Source organism: Petaurus breviceps, unplaced genomic scaffold, assembly GCF_028583685.1.
Source record: "Petaurus breviceps papuanus isolate PSGF00001 unplaced genomic scaffold, PetGlider_PUasm1.0 78, whole genome shotgun sequence".
NCBI lineage: Eukaryota > Metazoa > Chordata > Mammalia > Diprotodontia > Petauridae > Petaurus > Petaurus breviceps.
This window is the reverse complement of record NW_027186502.1, coordinates 9,948,618-9,972,190: the sequence shown is the minus strand read 5'-3', so window position 1 is coordinate 9,972,190 and position 23,573 is coordinate 9,948,618. Positions and strand designations below refer to the sequence as shown.

General features: G+C 35.5%; 1 protein-coding gene across 5 annotated transcripts; it reads left to right on the top strand.

Moving 5' to 3' along the window:
* The first annotated feature begins 15 nt into the window (after positions 1-15).
* RECQL (RecQ like helicase) lies at positions 16-23,299 on the top strand. 5 transcript variants are annotated; one of them, XM_069106196.1, is made up of 17 exons: positions 16-133; positions 5,474-5,509; positions 5,878-5,965; positions 6,347-6,395; positions 7,997-8,197; positions 9,262-9,441; positions 11,876-11,982; positions 13,314-13,512; positions 14,690-14,856; positions 16,541-16,622; positions 17,807-17,955; positions 18,046-18,163; positions 18,640-18,778; positions 21,237-21,328; positions 21,815-22,034; positions 22,299-22,416; positions 22,928-23,299. In XM_069106196.1, the coding sequence occupies exons 4-17, from the start codon at positions 6,380-6,382 to the stop codon at positions 23,096-23,098; spliced, it is 1,959 nt and encodes a 652-aa protein (XP_068962297.1). In that variant the 5' UTR covers positions 16-133; positions 5,474-5,509; positions 5,878-5,965; positions 6,347-6,379; the 3' UTR covers positions 23,099-23,299. The 5 variants fall into 5 exon arrangements, with proteins under 5 accessions (XP_068962297.1, XP_068962296.1, XP_068962300.1 ...); XM_069106195.1 differs by having other exon boundaries at positions 21-133; positions 5,408-5,509; XM_069106198.1 differs by lacking the exon at positions 16-133 and adding an exon at positions 198-636.
* Positions 23,300-23,573: the final 274 nt, after the last annotated feature.

The window sequence follows — 23,573 nt, the reverse complement described above, 5'->3', positions numbered from 1 at the left end:
TCCGCCCCTAGGACCAACCCGGGGAGGACGCTACTTCCGATTGGCTGCAAGGGTCGAGCCAATGGTCGTGCGCCGTCGCGTTTGACTGAGAAGAAGACTTCCGGCGGAGGGAAGCTTTCCTGAACCGCTGAGGGTGAGTAACTGAGCTGGGATGGAGATGCTGGCCTCTGGGTCGGAACTGGGCGCTGCTGCTTGCGGTCCTGCGGGGAAAATAGCAGCAATGGAGTTGCTGCTTTGGACTCTTGAGGCGATGCCCATTTCGTTAGCAACCGAGGAGCCTTGACGGGTCTGCGGTGCCCTCCCTTTCCACTCATCCCTTCCTCCCAGTCAGCGGCGGGGCAGTGACTCATTGACTAGGCGGGCCTGGGTTTGGGCTAAGATTAAGGAAGTCACGATGATGCTGGAAGAAGACGCCTCTGGGCCGCCCTGTTCTTTTGCGAAGGCTGCTTAGGTTTTTGTTTTCCCCTCAGTTGACTTGTTTGGGAGGGAAAGTTGCGTAGTTTTCCCGTCAGGCACAATTTTTGAGAGCTCCTGTGCAACTTTGTGAGACCCGTCAAGTTGTGTTTTTATCAAGCTGCTGCCTAAATGCACAACTTGGAGAACTGTTGTCTAGCTAGCTTCCTATGTCTTATACTTGTAAGTTGATTTTTATTTTGAGATGCTTTGTTGATCCCTTGTTTCTATATTTTAGAAATTTCTAGATATAACCAGTGTTGTGCTGGTAAATAACACTCGACTTGGGCTGGGGGAAGTACTCTGGATACACATTTGAATTTAATCTACATTATTAACATTATCTTCATTATTTCCCCAAGTCTGGACAACCAACTAAACGATCAAGATCTGATTTGTCCTTTTTCAAAAATTTAAGCGCAGCTGCACCCCTGGATGTAACCCTTCCTCTTTCCTACATTAAATCCTCATGTAGTAAAGAAAACCACTTAAACAAAAACAGATTATATAGTCGGTGTATGCCAACATTCTGTCAGTCTCCCTCATGTTTTCCAATGGGAGGAAAGTATGTTTCTTTATCTGTTCTTCCTGACATTTACAATGTTGCCATTATGTCTGTTGTATGCAAATGACCACCAAATGTAAGTATCCAGCCTTTGTATCTCTAATGTCTCCATGTGGATAGAAATCACGCTGTCTAAAGCAGAACTCATTATCTTTTCCCCAAAAAATCCAACTCTCCTTTCTAACATCCTTATATTTTTCCCCCACTCAACCCAGGGCTCTCTAATCTGTCAAGATCTTTTTGAATCCTGAATCTGCTATTCAATGTGTTAACTATTCCTCTCGGGTTTGTGTCATTTGTAGATTTGATAATCTGCCATCTAAATCGTTGTTAAAAATATTAAAAATGGCAAGGCCAAGCATGTACCCCTGAGGCTTTCCATTAGAGACATTTGTTTCTGGGTCCAGCCATCCAACCAATTTTGAATTCATCTTGTTCTATTGTACTATTTTCTAGCCTAGTATGTATGAGTAGTATGAGAGATTATAAAATAATTTTCTAAAATCTAGGTTAACTATGTCAGGTGTTCTCTTGATTGCCATTTCAGTAAGTCTGTCAAAAAAGGAACTGACATTAGCATGTTAAGACTTTTTTTTGATGAAACCATATTGACTCTTTGTGATTACTTCTTATTTTCTAAAGTGTTCACTAACCATCTCTTCAATGGAACATTCTAGAATTTTTCCAGATTATCAAAGTCAAGATCACTGGTTTATAGTTTGTAGACTCCATTTTTCTCCCCTTAAAAAAATTAGATGATTTTATTTTATTTCAGTTCTCTGGTACCTTTCCCGTTCAGTATGATCTTTTCTTTTTTTTTTTTTGTAGCAAACATTTTTTTTTAAAAATTTAAAATTTATTTAGTATTTTATTTTTCTGCAGTTACATATAAGAACAATTTTTTAACATTTGTTTTTAAAACTTTGAGTTTCTAATTCTCTCCCTTTCCCCCTCCTCCCACATGAGAAGGCAGACAATTCAATACAGGTAATACATATATAGTCATGCAAAACATTCATAATAGTCATGTTATGAAAGAAAACAGACAAAAACTCAAGAAAAATAAAGTTAAAAAAAGTATGCTTCAGTCTGTATTCAGACACCATCAGTGTCTCTCAGAATGGATAGCATTTTTCATAAATCCTTTAGAGTTGTCTAGGACTATTTTATTGCTGAGAATAGCTAAGTCATTCACAGCTGATCATCTCACAATATTGCTATTACTTTATACACAGTACATTTCACTTTGTATCAGCCCATGCAAGTCTTTCCGGTTTTCCTGAGAGCATCCTACTCATCATTTCTTATAGTACAATAGTATTTCATTGTAATTACATACAATTTGTTCAGCCATTCCCCAATTGATGGGAGCCTCTCAATTTCTAATTATTTACCCACCAGAAAAGAGGTGCTATAAAATATTTTTGTGCACATTGGTCCTTTTCTTCTTTTTTTAAATCTGTTTTGGTATATAGATCTAGTAGTGGTATTATTGCTAGGTCAAAGGATATGCATGATTTTATAGCCTGTTGGGCATAGTTCGAAATTGCTCTATAAAATGGTTGAATCAGGTCACAACTTCTCCAACAGTGCATCAATTTCTCATTTTTCCCACATCCATCCCCTTCAACATTTGTCATCTACCTTTTCTATCATATTCGACAATCTAATAGGTGTGAAGTAGTATCTCAGAATGTTTTAATTTGCATAGTGAGTTAGAATATTTTTTCATATGGCTATAGATAGCTTCATCTATAATTTTTTAAATATACTATACATTTCAGATACTTCATCTGAAAAATAATCATATCTTTTGATCATTTATCCATTGGAGAATGACTCTTATTTTTATAAATTTGACTCAGTTCTCTGTATGTTTGAGAAATGAGGCCCTTATCAGAGAAACTTGTTTCAAATTTTTTATCACAGTTACTATTGCCAATTGTATTTCCCTCCATCCTGTTCTCCTCCCCTTTATTCTATTCTGTCTCTCCTTTCACCCTGTCCCTCTTCAAAAGTGTTTTGCTTCTGACTGCCCCTTCCCCCAATCTGCCCTCCCTTCTATCACCCTTCCCCCCTTCCCCTTCTACTTTCCTCTAAGGTAAGATAGATTTCTATACCCAATTGAATGTGTATGTTATTCCCTCTTTGAGCCAATTCTGATGAGAGTAAGGTTCATTCACTCCCCCTCACCTCCACATTGTACTTTCTTGGAGGCTTTGAATGTAGGAGTTTTGACTTTGTTATCTTCTTCTTAGTGTGAGTTTTGATCTTCCTTGTCACCATAGTAACTTTCTATAGTCAGAGGGTTTTTTTTTCTGTTATTTGCTCATTTTCCCAGCCTTTTACTAACTTTTAACTGCGTGTTAAAAAGTAGGGCTCTGCTTTCAGGGTGGAGGGCTCACTGTCCTAAGCTTCAGGGTTTTGTGTGGCTGTTTTCAGAGATACTTTTAGTTTTCAGTTCTTCCAAGGTGGTATGATCAAAGGAGAGATGTTTACTGTTCTCCTGGTCTGTGCTCTGGTCTGTGAATGACCACAAAACTCTTTTCTGCTCTGGCACTGTGAGAGGGTCCCCACTCTACTGTGGCCATAGGCTCTGCTATGCTTCTGCTCTTAATCACCCTAGTACTGCCACCCAAGACTGGGACCTGGATCTGAGTATGGACAAAGAAACAGAGTCCTGCCTTTGTGTTAGTAAAAACACCCCTGTAATCTCCTGACCAGTTGTTTAACTCTCTTATTATCTGTGGGCTGAGAGCCCTGGAAGCTGCCACTGCAGCTTCAGTTACTCCCAAGGCCTGTTTCTGGTTTCCTGGGGCTGTGCTGGTGCAGCCTGCACTGGACTACACTACAGTCTCACCCAGGTGTGACAGACCTCTCCCTGCTGACCTTCTAAGTTGTTTTTGGCATGTGTGGGCTGAGAGGTCTGGAAACTGCCACTGCTGCCAGTGATTCAGTTGCCCTGAGGCCTGCTCTGGGTTTGCTGGGGCCTGGTCTGCCCTGGTGCAGGCTGAGCTGGATTGTGCTAGTGTCTTACCTTGGTGCAACAGACCCTTCCTGCTGATCTTTCAAGTTGTCTTGGGCTGGAAATTTGTTTCACTCTGTCTTTTTATGGGTTCTGCTACTCTAGAATTTGTTTAGTCATTTTTTAAAGGTATTTGGAGGGGTTTAGGGGAGAGCTCAGGCAAGTCCCTGGTCTTACTACACTATCTTCTGCATGATCTTTTCAAGATCACTACTTGTGCTCAGCACTCAGACCTATCAGTTATTTCAGTTCCAAAGGATGTCACTTTAGACATTGTGTTATTCAAGGGCATTTAGGTGCTCTCTTCTCCCTATGTAGCTTGCACATCAAATTCTTATTAGTGATATTTTTTAATTCATTCTAGTTCAGATAGCATTTTTCTTACTATTAAATAGCAGTAAAATTAGAAATGAGCATCGCTACTTTTTTTCTGTCATCACTTTCCACCACATAGTCCACCTTGAACCATAATCCTGTCCCATCTTTGATCCCCATATTTTCCTCAATATTTCTGTGATTTGTGATTTTGTTGGTGTGGAAGCACCCTCTACTGATATTGATCATAACTTCTTTGTAGTTTTTAGTCATAGGAAGTTAAGTGACTTGCCTATGAGCACACATAGGTAAGATATGGGACTTGAACTCAAATCTCTCTGATTTAGAATCCAGGACTCTGTCCATTTTGCTTGTGCCTTTCTAACTTTAAAAAACAAAACAAAGGGGCGGCTGCTAGGTGGCATAGTGAGTAAAGTGCCGGCCCTGGAGTCAGGAGGACCCGAGTTTGGTTCTGGCCTCAGACACCTAACACCCACACAAAAAAACTAGCCGTGTAACCTTGGGCAAATTACTTAACCCCAACTGCCCTCCATAAGGCAAAAAAAACCAAAACAAAAAACAAAGGACAACAAAAACTAGCTTTTATAACATCAATTCCAAGAGAGGCAGCTAGATAGACATGGAAGGATACTGATTTTTGTTAGTGAACCAGAATTAGGCATATATGTGATATATAGATGTGAGGTCTCTGTATAGTCTATATGCCTTTGACATTCCTCACTTTTAATCATGTTCCAGTATATTTTTTGTTTTTCTTCATTATGTTCAACTTTGCATTGAAGTTACCCAGTTTTAAAGCATATACTGATTGGATTTGGAGGGTCTCATTGAATTTTTTGTAGAATTTCTCTACCTTCTTATCCTCTGCAACAGATGTTGGTGCTAACTGCAGTTACGTTCATGCTGGATATTTTGCAGATGCTTCTCATGACCACTACAATATGAGATGACCAAATGTCCCATGAAATATTTTTTCTTGTCCTTCAGTGCATGAAAAAAAGCATACACCGCTTTATTTGTCTTTGCAGGGGCAACCTATGAGCCACCCTCATGTTTAGCTAAAACTTCTTTTTGTCGTCTGGTTTCTTTTGTAGCAAGAATGTCAGAATCCACAGGATTCGGTTCATCAGGTAATATGTCCTCTTGTTCATCTGTGTGATTGTTAGCTCCCTCGGTCTCCTTTTCTGCCAACGTGCTACCATCACTGCAAACCGTATTACACTGGATTGGGGAATCATTTTATATTTTTCTATGTTTCATGGATTGCCATGGCCAAAGAATTCATTGCCAATTGGCTAGGAAGTTTGTGAAATGTCTCCTTTCTTCTTCCCTGACTACAACAATAAAAGCCAAATACCTTGGGGGTGGCAGGGAGATGGGATGTTCCTAGTAGATAGTCTTGAACAGTATGGGAGAATCTGGGTCTTTTTTCTTTTTTTAATTAAGCTAATTTTAATTATATATTTTCTTTTTAATAAAGCATGGTTTTCATTTGCAGTACAAGCCTTTATCTACCTATGGAAACATCTTTCATTGTAGATGGATTTACAATTTCCACAACCAAGTACTGTCATTGTATTAAAAAGGTCTGTTGCTTTTTCTTTTTTTCATTGTGATAATACTAATATGTGATAATAATAGCAACAATCTTGTCTCTACACAGACAAGTATACTAGGATCTTTGATTATTGGTAGGCAACTATAGTTTGGTCTTTAGTGGGAAGAGAGAACAGTAATCTCAAATAGATGAATCAACTGGTAGTCCTTGAGCAGTGTTTGAGAGAAGGGAAGAGGATTTTCTTACATCCTTATTACCTGGGAGATGGATCCTCAGCTGGAGTAGCATTTCTTAAGTAAGGACTATTTGTAAGTTAGGAACAATGTTCATTTTCTAAAGCTTATCAGTGAAAATACTATTAATGTGTAGAACATAAGACTTAAAAAATTTATTGATTGGTCTTTTTTAGAAAGAACTTCAGGGATTGTAAAACAGTTTGAAAATGGAATCAGTTTCAGGTAGGTTGAAATAATTACATTTTTAGTTCTGTTTTATTTCCAATTAATGCTTGCTTCAAATTTAAACATGCAGAGAACATTTTGAAGATCACAAGCAATTGTCATTATCAAGGCTATCTGGAGAGCATAATGAATATGGACTTGGCCACACACATGGGTGCCCATGATATGTGAAAATCTGTATGAGCCTGAGCTCTCAGGCTCATACAATATTTTGAAACAGTGCATCCAGGGCTGAGGACTTTGTGCAATTCTGCTTTACTTAAATCCAATTCATACACAAGTTAAGAAACCACCCATCATCCACTATTTCATCCTAACATCATGATATCATTGGTCCTCTTTGAAAATTAAATGAATTTAAGATACTTATGGTACATTAATGTTTACTAGGCATTTGGAATATGAGATTTGAGCTCAGTAGAGGAATTAGGGCTAGATATTTAAATCTGAGAGTCATCTGCATAAACATGCTAGTTGAGCCCAGGAGAGCTCTAAGATTATTTAAAGAAAGAATAGAGAAGGAGGCCAAGGTGGTACTTACTACATATAAGGGTTGAGACATGGATTATGATCCAACAAAGGAAACTGAGGAGTAATGAAACAGGAAGGAATAGAACCAGGAGAAATCAGTATCATGAAAACCCAGGAAAGAGAGAGTATCCAGGAGGAAGAGGTGGTTGACACTGTTAGATGCTGCAGAAAAGTAAAGAAAGATGAAGACTGAAAAGAGACTAATTGTATTTGCAATTAAGGCATCCATAGTAACTCTGGAGAGAACAGTTTCAGTTGAGTGCTTAGAATAGAAAACAGATTGCAAGGGTTTGAGGAATGAGAGAAGATGAAGTGAAAAATAAGTATTGACAGCTTTTTCTCAGAGTTTGACTGTGAGAGGACGGAGAAATGTAGGCAGATATCTTGAAACTGGCACTACAAAAGGTCATCCAAGGTAGTGTCCCTTTTATTTTGTAGTGTAGCTATTATTATGTTGTATCAAAGTCATGTGGTATGAGTTAATAACAGTGAAGTTGAGATTGAAGGGAAGTAAAACTATGACATTGATTACTTTGTATGCCTTTATTCCAGTACATTGGAATACATTAGGGATACCTTTGGATAGTTTTCCAGTTGTCAATTGAACGAACCATTATGGGAGAAAACTCCTTCCTCTGCTACATCTTGATAACTTCAGTGTTGATATTGATTAGAACTATACAGGATAACTTTTTTTTATTAGACTTAATGAAGAGATAATGAAAAACCCAGTCATCGATAGCTTTTCTCTTTGTGCCTCTCTAGCACAAGGTTATAGCCATGAACCATATTTATCACTAGGCTAATAAATGTATAAACACACTGATGTGATGCATTAGTATAGTAGTGAGGTATGAGAAATTTTTAATTCCTTATGTTTTAAGGTCTGGTCATTAGAATATAGATGGTCTAGGAACTCTACCCTTCTCTAGACTCATTTGGATAATTCTTTTATTTTGTATCTATCCATAACTTGGTTGCTAAGCAACATGTAATAAAGTCTCTAGTACAGTTTGAGGTTTGATAAACTCATTATAGTCCTTGTGGACCTCTTTTGTTTCCTGTAGAGCTAAGCGAGGAATTAGATTCCGTCACCAGTGAGCTGCAAGCAATAGAAATTCAGATACAAGAACTTCTGGAAAGACAGCAAGAGCTTATTAAGAAAAAAACTGCTCTAAAGAAGAAAATAAAGGAATCTTTAGAAGATTCAAGTGCTGCTGGGACAAGCTCAGAATTGGATTCTTCACCAGAGGGCTGGAATAAACAAGGTTTTACTTTTTATCTTGCTAGAGTTTTTTTGGGGGGAGGAGTTTAAACTAAAGTTTAAATTGCTCTATTTAGTGTGATACTTTGCATCAGTCTTAGAAAGATTATGCTAGTCATCCCCTTCAGGAAGTAGGGGGAAGGGAGAGCTGAATGTAGGTACTGGATACAACTTTGCACATCCTTGTGAATTTAGTTTTCATGGTTTAGGGTTTTTTTTTTTTTTTTGGAAAGACATAGTAAAATTTAGATTAACTTCCATGTTTGCAGAATGTGGTTATTCTAATTACATGAATTTACTTAGTGTTAACTAAGCTTCCTGCTTGAATTTTGTTGAAAGCCTTTAAAAATATATTTGCCTATATTGTTGAATCAGGATCTTGCATTATTTTAGTGACGTCATTAGGCACTTCATTGATAACTTTAAGAATATTAGAGATAGAAAAAGCATTGAAATCAGTAGGTAAAGATTTTAGGGCATATTCTAAATTATTCATTATTATTATTATTTTACTAAATCTGAAATAGATTATTTTTTTGTGACTTGTTTCTTCTGAAAATGAGCTGTATAGAAAAGTTTTTTTAGCCATTTAAGAGTCTTTAAGAACTTCCTCTTAGTTGAGGTAAAAAAAAAATTATTAAAGTTTATTAATTGCCTACTCTGAGCAAAATGTTATGTTTTGTTATTTCTCAATGTATCATATAACTTGTATTGAAATGTAATTATCAGAACATTCCAAAGTAAAACAAAAAATATTTAATCATATTTACCATACTTAGTATGTTAATTGGGAATTGCCAATATTTTTAGCCTTATATAAATGAAAAAAAAGCTTTTCTTCTATATTTATTTCATTGACCTTGTTTAGATGTTTCCAATAAATCAATATTTCTGAAAAAAAAGTGCTTCTCCAAAAGTTTAAAATTATTTGTTGCCCTTAGTTCATCTGTATTTTGTTATTGAATATTGCATATAAAAATCTGTTTTAGAAAAACACCCATCTAATTATTTTGTTGACTTTTAAGTGTTTCAGTGTATAGAATTCATTTTGTGTCTTTCTCATCCTAGATTTTCCATGGTCTGGGGAAGTTAAAAATGCCATGCAGAATGTCTTTAAACTGCAAAAATTTAGGCCTCTACAGCTCGAAACTATTAACGTGACAATGGCTGGAAAGGAAATATTTCTTGTGATGCCTACGGGAGGTGGAAAGAGCTTGTGTTACCAGTTACCAGCAGTCTGTTCTGATGGTATGAAAGAAAAATTAATTAAATTGGGGGGGAAATGTGGTTTTCTTTCATGTTAGTTTGTACATAACTTTAAAATAATTTCCAAATAATGTACTAATTTTGCAAAATTTTTTGTTGAGTGCATTTTGACTGAAATCTACCTACTAGTTTAGTTTTTTTTTTTAATCAATTTTAGTGAATTTTTTTTCCCTTATGAAAGTTTTGGTGTAGGCCTTGAAACATAACTGATAGAAGGCAGCGAGTTAAGAGTGGAAAGAGTACTGCACCAAGACTTTGAAGACGTGAGTTTGAGTCACATGAGTCACAGCTCTATTGAGTTATATATTGAGTCACAGCTCTGCCGCTGACCAGTTGTGTGGCACTGAACAACCCACAGAACTGTTCTGCTTTTTTGTCACCTATAGATTTGGAACAATATCATCTGTCTTGTTTATCTTGCAAGATTGTTGTGAGAATCAGATGGGATGAGAGGATACTTTGAAAACTAAAGAACTAAATAAGTGTAGGATAATTTAAGTAATTATTATTAATCTTCCATTAAAGTCCTATTCTGCCCTCGTTTCTGAAAGGAAATGCCAAAGGAACGCAAGCTCTGGCAAATCCTACCTACCTGGAAAGACCTAATGATATGTATGACCTAATGATACATGTTATCTGAGGACCAGTGGGGCAGCTAGGTGGCACATTGGATAGAGTACTGGGCCTGAAGTCAAGAAGACTCATCTTGAGTTCAAGTCTGGCCTCAGTTACTTATTAGCTGTGTGACCCTGCGCAAGTCACTTTACTCTGCTTCAGTTCCTTGTCTGTAAAATGAGCTGGAGAAGGAAATGGCAAATCACTTTAGTAGAAAATCTCAAATGGGGTCAAAAAGGGTTGGACCTGACTGAAACCAATATTAACATCATTATGGGACTGACAGCCAGATAATTTTTATTTTGGTTATAACAACTCATGAAGGCAATATTAAGATTACATTTTGTATCAGTGAAGGAAGTATGTGCACTGATTAAATCCTAGAATCTTGACGTATTATTCTTATTAATATTGTTCAGAGTTTTTAGGACTGTGTCAATCTCAGTTCCTTCCAGGGAAGGAACATTAAAAAAAGGAAAGGCTACAGTTTTCAGAAAAAGCCACTAATAATATTTTCACTTGGACTCAAACCCAGAAGAAGTTAATGTAAACTGGTGTGATGTATTAAATACCACCATGAAACTAACATTTATAAATTTATAGGTTGCTGTGTTCTTTTTTTATTTAAGCTGTAGGCTCCTTGTAGATACCCATCTATAGCATCCATCTACATCACCTTAAAAGTTTGATCCACAGATGCTATTGGCATAACTAATTGTATATTGAAACATTACTCTCATGTCTATTGATATCAATATCTTTGTGTGTATGTGTGAATATATATGTATGTTTGTATCTATCTATCTATCTATCTATCTATCTATCTATCTATCTATCTATCTATCTATCTATCTATCTATCTGTATATCTGCTTAATTGTAGCCTTCTTGGATGGAGGGGGAATGGAAGGGGGAAAGTAGAAGAAAGTAAGAAGTACACAGTAGAGAATACAAGATAACTTAAAAGGAAGCAAAGATAGAGAACTCTGAATGCAATGTGTAGAATTTATTATGTAGACTTTCTTGAAATGGAATTTTGTTGTATATTTTGAATACTCTCTTATGTTCTGCTACACACATGGCAGTATTTTTTTTTATCATATTTTGTCTTTAAGTTTCAATATTTAAGTGTATACTATGTTTCTTTTTTCTTATTGTCTTTAAGTTTTTTTTTTTTAAAGAAATATTACTGGCTGTAAATTAAGCATTCAAAAATATCAGTATTTAGAATATCAGACTATATTGGAAAACTGATAAGACAAGAGCAATAAACAAATATTAAGACTTCTGCATACCGTGTTTCCCTGATAATAAGACCTATCCCAAAAATAAGCCCTCCCCTTACTGTGTAAGATTCCTCTAAAATAAGCCCTCCCCGAAAATAAGCCCTATTGAGATTGCTACTGTAGTGAAGGTGATCCCCTGTGCTATATACGGTACCCTCTGTATGCACCGTCCTCCCACCCTGTGAAACGCACGCCGCGCTCCGAGCTGCATCCAATCAGAGCTGCAGCAGTGAGCGCATCATCCTGTTCTTTATTGAATTCATTATTGAATAAAGGTACATTTTTTTGTTCATATTTACCTGTTTATTAAAATTGCTGTCAATGTTCATTAAAATAAGCCCTCCCCTGAAAATAAGCCCTCTGGTGTTTTTCTGTCCAAAAAAATTAATAAGACAGTGTCTTATTATCGGGGAAACACGGTAGTTTTCAGATTTTGGCCTGTTGGCCCATATTTACTTAATATCCTGATAGAACTGAGGAAATTGTGAAGTTTAAAGCATAAATGTTATCTTTCAGGTTTCACACTTGTGATCTGCCCTTTGATTTCTCTTATGGAAGATCAGCTAATGGTTTTAGAACAATTGGGTGTTACAGCTACTTTGTTAAATGCTTCCAGCACTAAGGTATGTTTTGGATAGGTATTAAAGGTGAGTTCATAGTCTCTTGTTCCTCTAAAGCTATAAACTGGTAACTTATTATTAGAATCCTATAGTAATAATTAGGGATATGTAATTATGCAACAAACAAGTGAAAAATGTTTTATGTTGCATATGTAATCCCCAAACAGAAGAAACTACATAATATTGTAAGCTATCTTGCCCATAAAATATTTTTCACTTACTCTTTTTGCCATCCTTCTATGCCCATCTACCTCTTTTATGAGGTTTGATAAGAATAATGCTTTACTTGATCTAAAACCTAGTTGGATTAAAAATACCCTCCAGAGCAGGGGTTCTTGGCCTTTTTTGTATCATTGACCCCATCGTCAGTTTGATGAAATGTAAGCATGCCTTCTCTCAGTAACATTTCTTAAATAAATGAAGGAAATACAAAATTTCTGTTAGAGGTTAGTGAAAATTAAAAGGTTTTTTTCCTCCATCTAAGTTCACAGGTCCCTTGAAATCTATCTGCCGACCTCTTGGAAGCCTGAGGACCCAAGGTTAAGAACAGCTATTCTAGGCCTTGCTCAGTTCATTCCTCTGTCAGCCCTTCTATAAATCAGGAGTTCTTTAACTTTCTTGGGTCTGGTAAAGCCAGATAATATTTGCCAGAGTAATATTTTAAATGCATAAAATAAAATGCATAGGACTACAAAGGAAACTAATTATATTGAAATAAATTTATCAAAACATTGGGTTGGAGGGAAAGGTCACAGGCCCCAGATTAAGAACTCCTGTGCTAGAGGTTTTCCTTGACGGCATTAGAGTCTGGCTGCTGATGTGCTGCTGAGTAATTAACATGAGGAATGGTGATGGAAATAGCCTTATGAGATTTCTGACCTGCTCTTTAAATGTAATGAATTTCTTAAAAAAGCCATCTCCCCATACTCTTTGTGTCTTATATGTCTTTCAGTTGTCATACATTATTTTATAATACATATGTTTATGTCATATTGAGTTATTAGATTATGAGCACCAGACCATGGAATGTGCTTTAATTCAATCTTTAAATTTCTCTCACCATATAGCACAAAGCTCCAAATATTGTGTATATTTTAAGAATATTTATTAAAATTTTTGAATGAATGAGATTTTTATCAACTGAAATTCTGCTGAGGATATGTTGGAAGACCCTGAACTGTATAATAAGGAATGTTTTTATAATAATAAATTATAATTAGTAGTAGTTGTCATAGAAGTAGTATTAGTAGTAAATTTCAATAATGAATGCCTTTACTAATCATTTTAGCAAAATAGATCAGTAGGTTTTTAAAATTTCTGTTTATTTTTAACAGGAACATGTGAAATGGGTTCATGCTGAAATGGTAAATAAAAACTCTAAGTTAAAGCTCATTTATGTTACCCCAGAGAAAATTGCTAAAAGCAAAATGTTTATGTCAAGGCTGGAGAAAGCCTATGAAGCAGGAAGATTTACTAGAATTGCTGTGGATGAAGTTCATTGTTGTAGTCAATGGGGACATGATTTCAGACCTGGTATGTCTTATCTACTTGTATTTGATACTAATTATATAGTTTATGCCACTAAATATACATACCACAAAAAATAGATTTTTTCAGTAGCCTTCTGGTTGGTCTCCCTGCCTCGTTTTTCCTCATTCTAGTCCATCTTCCACTCAGTTGTTAAATTGATCGTCCTAAAGCACAAGGCTGTGACTGTATTATACCGCAGTGAGTAAACTCTGGTGGTTCCCTGTTACCTCCAGGCTCAAATATAAAATCCTGTTTGGCTTTTAAAGCTCATCATAACCTGATCTCTTTCTACCTTTTTCTGTATTCTGACAGCTTACTTGCCTCCAAGTACTCTACAGTCCAGTGACACTGGCCTGCTTGCTGTTCTGTTTACAAGATACTGCATTTTCACTGACTGTCCATGCCTGGAATGCCATTACTCCTTAGCTCATTCTCCTGACATCCGTGGCCTCCTTTGAGTTTCACCTTCAGCAGGAAGCCTTTCTCAGTCCCACTTAATGCTAGTGCTGTTCCTCTGAAATTATCTCCATTTATCTTATTTGTACATAATTGTTTACATGTTACTTCACCCATTAGATTGTGAACTTCTCAAGGGGAGGGACTGTCTTTGGCTTTTTTATCCCCAGCATACATAGTATAGTTTCTGGCAGACAGTCAGTGGTGTAAAACTGCTTGTTGACTTGCTTCTGAATCTAGCCCACATCTTTCCATTTTTTTTTAACAGAAGATAATAGAATATTTTGAGAGAATAGGATATTTTGTCAGATGCCTCACTAAATTACTTGGACAGAAGTTGTTCCTTAGCTCTTCATGTTTACCCTCTGACCAAGAAGCTCTTCCTGAAGAACCAGTTAAATTAAATTCTGCAGGCAAATGCTACTTAGTAACTTAGAGGCAGCTGAGGTAGCCAACTGGCTAGAGAAACACTGTGTTTAGCCATAAAAGGACAATAATACTTGCATTACCTACTCCACAGGACTGTTGTGAGGAAGGTGCTATTTTTAGGCTCAAAAGCACTAGAGAAATGTTATTAATAATACTTTATATACTAATTGAAATCCACAATTATATTACTTCTTACATTGTTTCAATGTGAGCTTTTAATTAATTAATTTTAATTTAATTCATGCAGGTGGGGAAGGATGCCTTTAACAGTATTTTTTCCCTTTTTCCCCCCCAGATTATAAGGCACTTGGTATTTTAAAGCGGCAGTTCCCCAATACATCACTAATTGGTTTGACAGCAACTGCTACCAGTCACGTTTTGAAGGATGCTCAGAAAATTTTATGTGTTGAGAAGTGCCTTACATTTACTGCATCTTTTAATCGGCCGAATCTTTATTATGAGGCATGTAGCTTTTATGTTAATTTAATATACTGTATGAAATTTCAGTGGAGGAGACTTAGCTTTGCATTTTTTTTTTTACATTACGTGTGTGTGTGTGTGTGTGTGTGTGTGTGTGTCTAATTGCTGTAACTAGGGAATGAACAAATACTTAAGACAACTTTTCAAAGTCTCGTGGAACCCTGAGAGGCTCTGTATTCATACCTATAGCTGGGTAAATCATCCCTTCTACAACATACCCAGTAAATGGTATGTAGCCTTTTTATGAACTCTAATGAAGATCACTACCTTCCTCTTTCCCTAGCCTCTCATTATGCTTTTGGATAGCTCTGATTGTCAGGAAATTCTCCCTTAAGTCAAGCCAAAGTCATCTTCTTTGAAGAGAGCTGTTTCAGTTGAGTAGTGGGGTTGAAAGCCAGATGACAAGGGATTGAAAAGTAAGATGGATATAAGAAGTAATGGAGGTAGCTCTTTTTGGGAATTTGACTCTGAAAGGGAGAAGAGATTGAGGGAATGGAAGATCAAATGAAGTGTTTTGTTTGTTTTAAGGATTGGAAGAGACCTAGACACTTTTGTAGCAGCTGGCAAGGAATTCGTGGATGACGAGAGTTTTAAAAATCAGAGAGGGAGGGAAGAAACGATTGAAGTGTTGGCTGTTTGATAGAACTTAAAGCAGAGGAAAGAAAGAATGGAGGACAATGAAGAAGGGCATGACTTTCTTCAGGAAATGTGCGCCTGTGTTTTATTTGTAGACAGGCAGTTGAGGTTATGGCTTTCTTTGATGACTTTTTTCTTAGATTTTTTTTTTTGTCCTGTGTAATCCTGGGCAACCCTACTACTACTTAGCCTATAATGAAGTCTGTCTCTGTGGTAGCTATAGTTTGGTGGAAAAAGAAAAGCAGTTTTCTCCCTGCCCTTCCTTTTCAGTTTAAAGCTCCTTTGGTTAAGATTTCTAAGACTTGATGCAAATACCAGCTCTTGTGAGGTAAATTTCATTTCTTGTTAGGAGCCTATTTATTCCTTTTAAGTTGTCCTATAAGTGTGTATATCTTTTGTATATAACAATCTTTTATTAGGCTACATCAGACCTTGTGCTTTCCTAAGGACTATCAACTAAGACTGGTTTCTATTAGGAAATGCAGAAATAGGATGATAAATTCAAGATATGTAATTTAGACATATTTTCTCTTTTGGGAAGGTTAGTATGCACTTTACAATGAGACTTCAACTGTTATGATGGAATGGTTATTCTTGGCTGAAGTATCCATATGTATTTGCTAATAGTTCCTTGTTTGGCTTTTAATTATGCATTATTATGCTTAATCATAAAATTTAGACATCTTAAAATGCCCTTTAGGAGTACTACTCTACTTTCCATTATTTTAAGATTAGTCTTAATAGATTAAATGTAGGTTTATTATCCCAAGCAGTGACTTCTTACAGAATTTCATGATCAAATGAATGTGACATCCTAAACTTCATAACTGGCTCTGTTTTGTGGTAAATTGCAAAAGTTATGTCTAAAAGCAAAACCAGGGGGTGGCAGGAGAGAGCCATATGAGGTAAATAAAGGAGAGTATTATATGTACTGTGTTTATTAAAGTTTAGTAAGAAAGATGTAGTGTCAGGGTGATGATGATTTAGTGATCGTTACTAGTTTATTTTTTAAAGTCAGTGTATTTTCTAGGTTCGTCAGAAGCCCTCAAATACTGAGGATTTCATTGAGGACATTGTGAAGCTCATTAATGGGAGATACAAAGGACAATCTGGTAATATAGGAAAAATAACAACTTTGAAGACTTAGAAATGCCTTCCCTGTAAAAAGTGGTAACTGAAGTTGGTTGCTTACTAATTGGAAATTTAATAGATTATAGTTTTTGACACAATTTATTTTTGGTAAACTTAGAATGTGATTGTATAGTTTTGCCCAACTCAGTCATAGATTTTTTAAAAAGTATATAGAATTGTTTGGATGCATATTTTTTTGTATTAAGATTAGTTTCAGCTAGTTCATCTGGTTTCCTTATGTGAATTACAATGAACAAACATTTGTTGAACATGTATTATATGCGTATTTCCTGTGCTAAAAACAGATGATAAAAATGTTTAAGGTGGCTTAATCAAATTTCAGATAAAAGCCATATAAAACCATAAAAAGATAAAAAGCTATACAGAGTAGTTTTTTGATTGCCAAATGAATTGTATTGAAGAACACTACAACAATTTTGAGAACAAAGTGGCCCTTGTCCTGGAACTTAAATAACATCTAAAGCTTATTATTTAGAGGGTGAAGATAAATCTAAAGTATGGAACAGAGAAGGCAGAGACCAGAAGGAGCAATACCAATTAGTAGATTACTATAATAGTTGTATGAGGATGTAAGAGCCTGGGTTGAGGTAGTGGTAGAGAGGGATGGGAAAGGAAGACTTGAACCTGGGTGGGGCCAGTGATGATAAGGAGATGTGTGGGAATGTTGGCTTCCAAGGGGGGAAAGATTTGGAAGCATTCCATTGTATTTTATGCTTGGTGTAGAGTTTTCTACAACTTTGATTATTCCATATTAGTAAAGTACCTTTTTATACCAAGAGTTAAAAGTCTATTCCCTCTTATTCCAAATACTTCATTTGTATGTAGTCCAACATATCAGTTATCCATTACACTAGTTTCTTTATATTCAGGATATGGCTGATATAATTTTAGCTTTTAGGAGCTGAGGAAATGGAAAAAGGTAAATAAAATAGACTCAATTCTATTTTGGATGAGTGTATAAGTGAAATTGAGAGCCTATTTTCAAACATTAAAACAATATAGCTTTGGATGTTGCCATAGTTTTCCTTTAGCTAATGTATAATTTTAATTTGTCAGGATCTTTTCAAAATTTCCTTTTAACAGAGTTGCTTTTTTTCTGAGGCAAACAGGCATTTGTATTAACAAATTTTGCATTTTTATACAGGAATCATATATTGTTTCTCCCAAAAGGACTCTGAGCAAGTCACAGTTAGTTTACAGAAGCTGGGAATTCAAGCAGGTGCTTACCATGCAAATATGGAACCAAACGACAAGACTGAAGTTCATAAAAAATGGTCAGCAAATAAAATTCAGGTTAAGTATATATTTATCAATGGAAACATACATGGACTTTGAAAATAATCACAATTTTACCTAATAATTAAATTGTTGGGAATATTTCAGGTAATAGTGGCAACAGTTGCATTTGGAATGGGAATTGATAAACCAGATGTGAGATTTGTTATTCATCATTCAATGAGCAAGTCTATGGAAAATTATTACCAAGAGAGTGGACGTGCAGGTATCATAAAATATGTATATCTAAAAGCTAAATACTTTATATGTAGAGCATTAATATTAATTCTCTTAATTCAAAAGAATTTTAAAAATGTATTCTTGTGTAGTTTTTTTTGTTGTTGTTGTTATTTGTATAGTAGGGTTATTTGCAAATACAGAAAATTTCAGCATAGGTATTTGGCTTTTGTCATAATTTGTATTTGTGAATTCCTGCATCCTTAATTTGCCAATTTGTTTTACTATCCATTAGTTTAGATTTTAGATTTAACAGTGTCACATACTAAATAGAAGTTTTATTTATTTGATGATAGCTTTGTAGATCACCTATCACACATATGGGAGATTTTTAGCCATTCAGTTCTCCATTCCATAAAAAGTTGCCAATTTTCTTTCATTGAAGTTTTTTTTTTTTATTTTTGGGCTAAAACCGTTGTGTTTAATTCAGTATTAAGAGTAACATTTCTATCTAATATATCATAGGTCGAGATGACCTGAAAGCTGACTGTATTTTATACTCTGGTTTTGGAGACATATTCAGAATAAGTTCAATGGTGGTAATGGAAAATGTAGGGCAACAGAAACTTTATGAAATGGTGTCATACTGCCATAATATACACAAGTAAGTTTTATTTTTACATTTATGAATATGTATATGTATGTATGTATTGTATAACTTATTAGTTTAAATTAGTCATTTATTCAATTATCATTTACTAAGTATCAGGCCCTTTGGGAGACTCTAAGAATACAAAGACAAAAATGAAACAGTTCCTGCCCTTAGGAGCTCACAGACCATTGAACAATTATATAATTTAAAAATTTTTAATGTAACTTTTTTTTTTAAAGCAATTGGGGTTAAGTAACTTGCTCAAGGTTACACGGCCAGTTATTTTGTGTGGGCGATAAGTATCTGAGGCTGGAACCGATCCCCGATCTCCTGACTCTGGGCCAGTGCTCTTACTGCGCCACCTGGCCGCCCCTAATGTAACTTTTAAAAGAGAATTATATACAGATGAATGAAATTGTCTATTGAGATAGATTGTAAAGTGGAATCACCATATAAATGTATGCAAGTAAAGGAATAAATTAATGGAGTTTTTAAAGTAGTTCTTATTTTGCCTCCTAAAACGTGTGATCCTTAATAGCTGTAGGGTTATGTGTTATCTCTATTCCAGTTGGCCTTACCTATGTATTTGTTTTCCCATTTCCATTGTGTGAACTAAAGCAAAAATGATTTGGACCCTTATTACTTGTTTTACAGCTCATCATTCTTTTTGTATACTACTCAAGACAGTTGTAGTACGTTTCTGTGCAATGTCTTGCCTACTTAGTACTCAATTGTGTTTGCTGCCCCAAAATCTACTTCATTTCATCATAATTCAAATTTCATCATAATTCAGGGTTAAGAATTCTTCTGTAGGATTTGAATGATGGCCAAACTGAAGCACATAATTTCAAATACAAATAATATGAAAATATTTGGTTACTTTTTTTTTTAAAGCAATAAGGGTTAAGTAACTTGCTCAAGGTTACACGGCCCGTTATTTCTGGGTGTAGTGCTAAGTATCTGAGCCTGGATTTGATCCCAGGTCATCCTGACACTGGGGCCTGTGCTCTTACTTGCTGTGCTACCTGGCCGCCCCTTTGGTTACTTTTCTGAGTTTTATTTAAATCAAACAAGTTTTTCCATTAGACAGAATTGCAGATGTGTTTATAAACAGCTACAGCAAACTCCTAACTGGAATAATTATGTATCAAATAATTGATATATAGGATTGGAGTTTTGTTATTCTATAAGAGGTTTTTTCCTGCATATAATACTCTGAGAAAGATAGTGAGAGGGAATTTTTTTTTATAACTTAAATGGTTCGAATAAATCATTATTGTTTGGTTATGTCCATCTCTGTGACCTCATTTGGGGTTTTCTTGGTAAAGATACTGGAGTGGTTTGCAGTTTCTTTCTCTAGCTCATTTTACAGATGAGGAAGCTGAGGCAAATGGGGGTAAGTGACTTGTCATGGGTCACACAGCTAGTGTCTGAGGCTGGATTTGAACTCAGGTCTTCTTGACTCCAGGCCTGACACCTTATCCACTCTACCACCTAGCTGCCGCAAAAAAAAAAAAAATTTCGGGGGCGGCTAGGTTGGCACAGTGAGTAGAATGCCGGGCCTGGAGTCAGGAAGACCTGAGTTCAAATTCGGCCTCAGACACTTAACAAAAAAAAAACTAGCCATGTGACCATGGGCAAGTCACTTAACCCCAATTGCCCTCCAAAAAGCAAAAAAAAAAAATTTTCTCATCATCACTTCATCTCCTTGGTCCTTAGTTTCCTAGTAAAGTGCTCTATTATATATTTCCCCAGGGAGTGTAATGGATATCCGAGAAATAACAGGACACAAAGCCAATTATAATTTAGGAGTGTTTATTAACCAGCTGGTGACTGCCTCCCAGAGGGAAAGACAGTCCTGAGCTTTCTGTTAGACATAATTTTATAGACAGTGTGATTGCTAGCAACAGAATATGTTTCTAAGGGGTGCAATGTCTTTAGCATTGTTTCTACTGAAGCAAAGCATTCTCAGTATTATTCTTATTGAAACAAAGCCTTAGTATTATTTCTACTGAAGCAAAGCGAAGCCGTAGTCCCTTAGCAAAGCCTTGGATACAAACATAAACAGACCTGAATCCGTGGGAATCTGTGGCGTGTTTCTAGCAACACAGGTGAAACATTTCTTTACTATTGGAGCCTATTAGGTGGTTTCCAAGGAACGTAGTAGGGGTCCCCTCTAGCAGGCTTAAGGGGCTTTAGTATATAATTTCTGGTGGGCACTTCAGGAGAATGTAAGCTCTTTGAAGTAAGACTGTTTTTGTTTTTTTTATCCTTTGTGCTTAGCATAGTGCCTTGCATATAGTAGGCACTTAATGCTTTTTTATTTTTTTTTAATTATTTTATTGTGATGACAATTTAAAACAAAAGATGTTTTAAAATGTATCACCTTATACTTTGAAATATGATTGCTTAGGAGATCTTCGTTAAGTTATTGGCTAATGCTTAACAGTTATATTTCTACTGCTTTCAGATGTCGTCGTATGCTGATAGCTCAACATTTTGATGAAGTGTGGAATTCAGCAGCTTGCAACAAAATGTGTGATAACTGCCGTAAAGACATTTGTGAGTTCATCGTGGATTTTTAATTTTTAAACTATGTAAATGATTTGAGCTTGGGACTGCATATAGCAAACATATCTAGAACATGAGGACTTGGGCTATGATGTAATAATCAAAGGGGGAGTTTTGCTCTGAAAAATTCTATAGCAGGCAAAAACAAGGTTTTAAATAAAGTTGGAGAAAGTATCATTGATAATGATTTTAGGTTAGGGTTAGAGTTTAATGTCCTTCCAAAATGGCGTTTGCCACTGGAGACAGTGAATATGAGCATCTTTCAGATGTATTTTTAGGGAAAATTATGTAAAAAATGAGACTAACAAATAGGTGTGGTGCTTATCACTTACTAACCATCTGCAGCCATTGAATGAGGGGCAAAAATTGATAAAAACTGTAGTGAGCCCATTCTAGTCAATTAGCAATATATTTGTAAGCCAATACTTCACATCTTTTTTAGTTGTTCACTCTGTATGTATATCTCTTTCTTTGTAGCATTTGAAAAGAAGAATGTAACTGAGTACTGCAGAGATTTAATCAAGATACTGAAACAAGCTGAAAAACTAAATGAAAAGCTAACACCATTGAAACTTATTGATGCCTGGATGGGAAGGGGTGTAGCAAAATTGAGAGTATCTGATGTTGTTTCCCCTAAACTTCCACGTGAAGAATTGGAGAAAATTATTGCTCACTTCCTCCTACAACAATATCTGAAGTATTAAACAAACTTACTGTTTTTTGTATAGTTTTTTTAACTTCTTAAAGTTAGGTGCTATGAAAAGTTACTTGAAAAACAAATTTAAAATACTGATAAGAACTTGATTCTTATTTCTGAAGAATTTTCCTTTGGAGATTTTAAAAATCATTACATTAAAAGTTACCTTTAAAAAGTGTTATATAATATAATGCTTTCATCTATATCTATATATCTTTTGTGACTTATTCAAATGTCTTAAATTGTGAACTTTTTCTTCTACAGAGAAGACTTCAGTTTTACAGCATATGCTACTATTTCATATTTGAAAGTAGGCCCTAAAGCTCATCTTCTGAACAATGAGGAACATATAATTACCATGAAAATAAAGGGTTCTTTAAAGGTACTGTGAACAAACTTAAAATTCTTGTTTATTGAGAATGTACATTCCTCTTAAACATGGGGCTAATTATTATAAGCTCTAGAAGGGCAGAGAGCATTTCTTATGCTATGTCTCCCCTAGAATTTAGCCCAGTGCTAAGTAAAGATTTCACTTTACCTTATAACAAAGTACTATTAGAGGCTTAGAAGACAAAATTTCATTTGGAAGAGATAATAGACCATGGTTTTTGCTTAAGTTACGTGGATGCTTGAGGGGGATAACCTCTTTTAGCTTTCTGTAAAAAAGTACTTTAGCTGAGTACATAATTCCCTAGTACTAGTCACTGTTACTTGTATGTTTTAGAGTTCTTTGCTATCTCCAGATAACAATCCCAAAACATACTGGTAGTAAGATGAGGATAGTTGGGTGGCACCTATGTAACTGTGATGCAAAAGGATTCAATTATTATGTTATCTAAGTACAATTTTTATAAGGTAAAAATTTTTAATAGCATTATTTTCTGGATTTACAGGTTGAATTACGTCCAGTTTCTAATTCTGAAGCAGAGAGAAAGATGGAAGAAAAGTATTTGGCTAACTTTCAGAATACAGATGTAAAGAAGTGTGGAAGTGTGCTTAAACAACCTCATTCAGAGAATTCAAAGGCAAAGAAAAGGAAGCTAGACAACACAGTCATTGACTAAATTTTCCAAAAGAAGCCAAGTTGCACTCACCTCAACAAAAGATTAATTTTTGAATTGTTTCATTTTGTGTACAGAACCTTAAGCAGTTTTTGGATGAACAGTTTTTATACTTTTTGAAATATATTCCTGATTTAAGATTATGATCCACTTGATTTAGAAAAGAGAAAACTATCCAATAAAATGAAATACCAAAAAAAAAAAGAGTTTTTTTAGAACATTGTTGGATACCCTGGATGAATAAGATTTATTCAACTGCCATGGCTGGTACTATTATTCTACAGCCTATATTTTTAATAATACAGTAAAGGTAGAAATTGGTGTAGTGGCAGAAAAAGCATTGGCTTTGGCATCAGAGAACCTGGACAAAATGCCATCTCTTATGCTGACTACTTGTATAAGCTTGGGCAAGTCATTTAAACTTCCACTAGTTTTTCAGTTCCCTTATCTATAAAGTGAAGGGAGGCTGGACTAGATC

Excerpts from the sequence above, each read along its gene's own strand:
- RECQL (XM_069106196.1), top strand. Across the intron at positions 8,198-9,261 it reads AGAGGGCTGGAATAAACAAG|ATTTTCCATGGTCTGGGGAA; the intron begins GTTTTACTTTTT and ends TTCTCATCCTAG. Across the intron at positions 14,857-16,540 it reads GGCCGAATCTTTATTATGAG|GTTCGTCAGAAGCCCTCAAA; the intron begins GCATGTAGCTTT and ends TGTATTTTCTAG.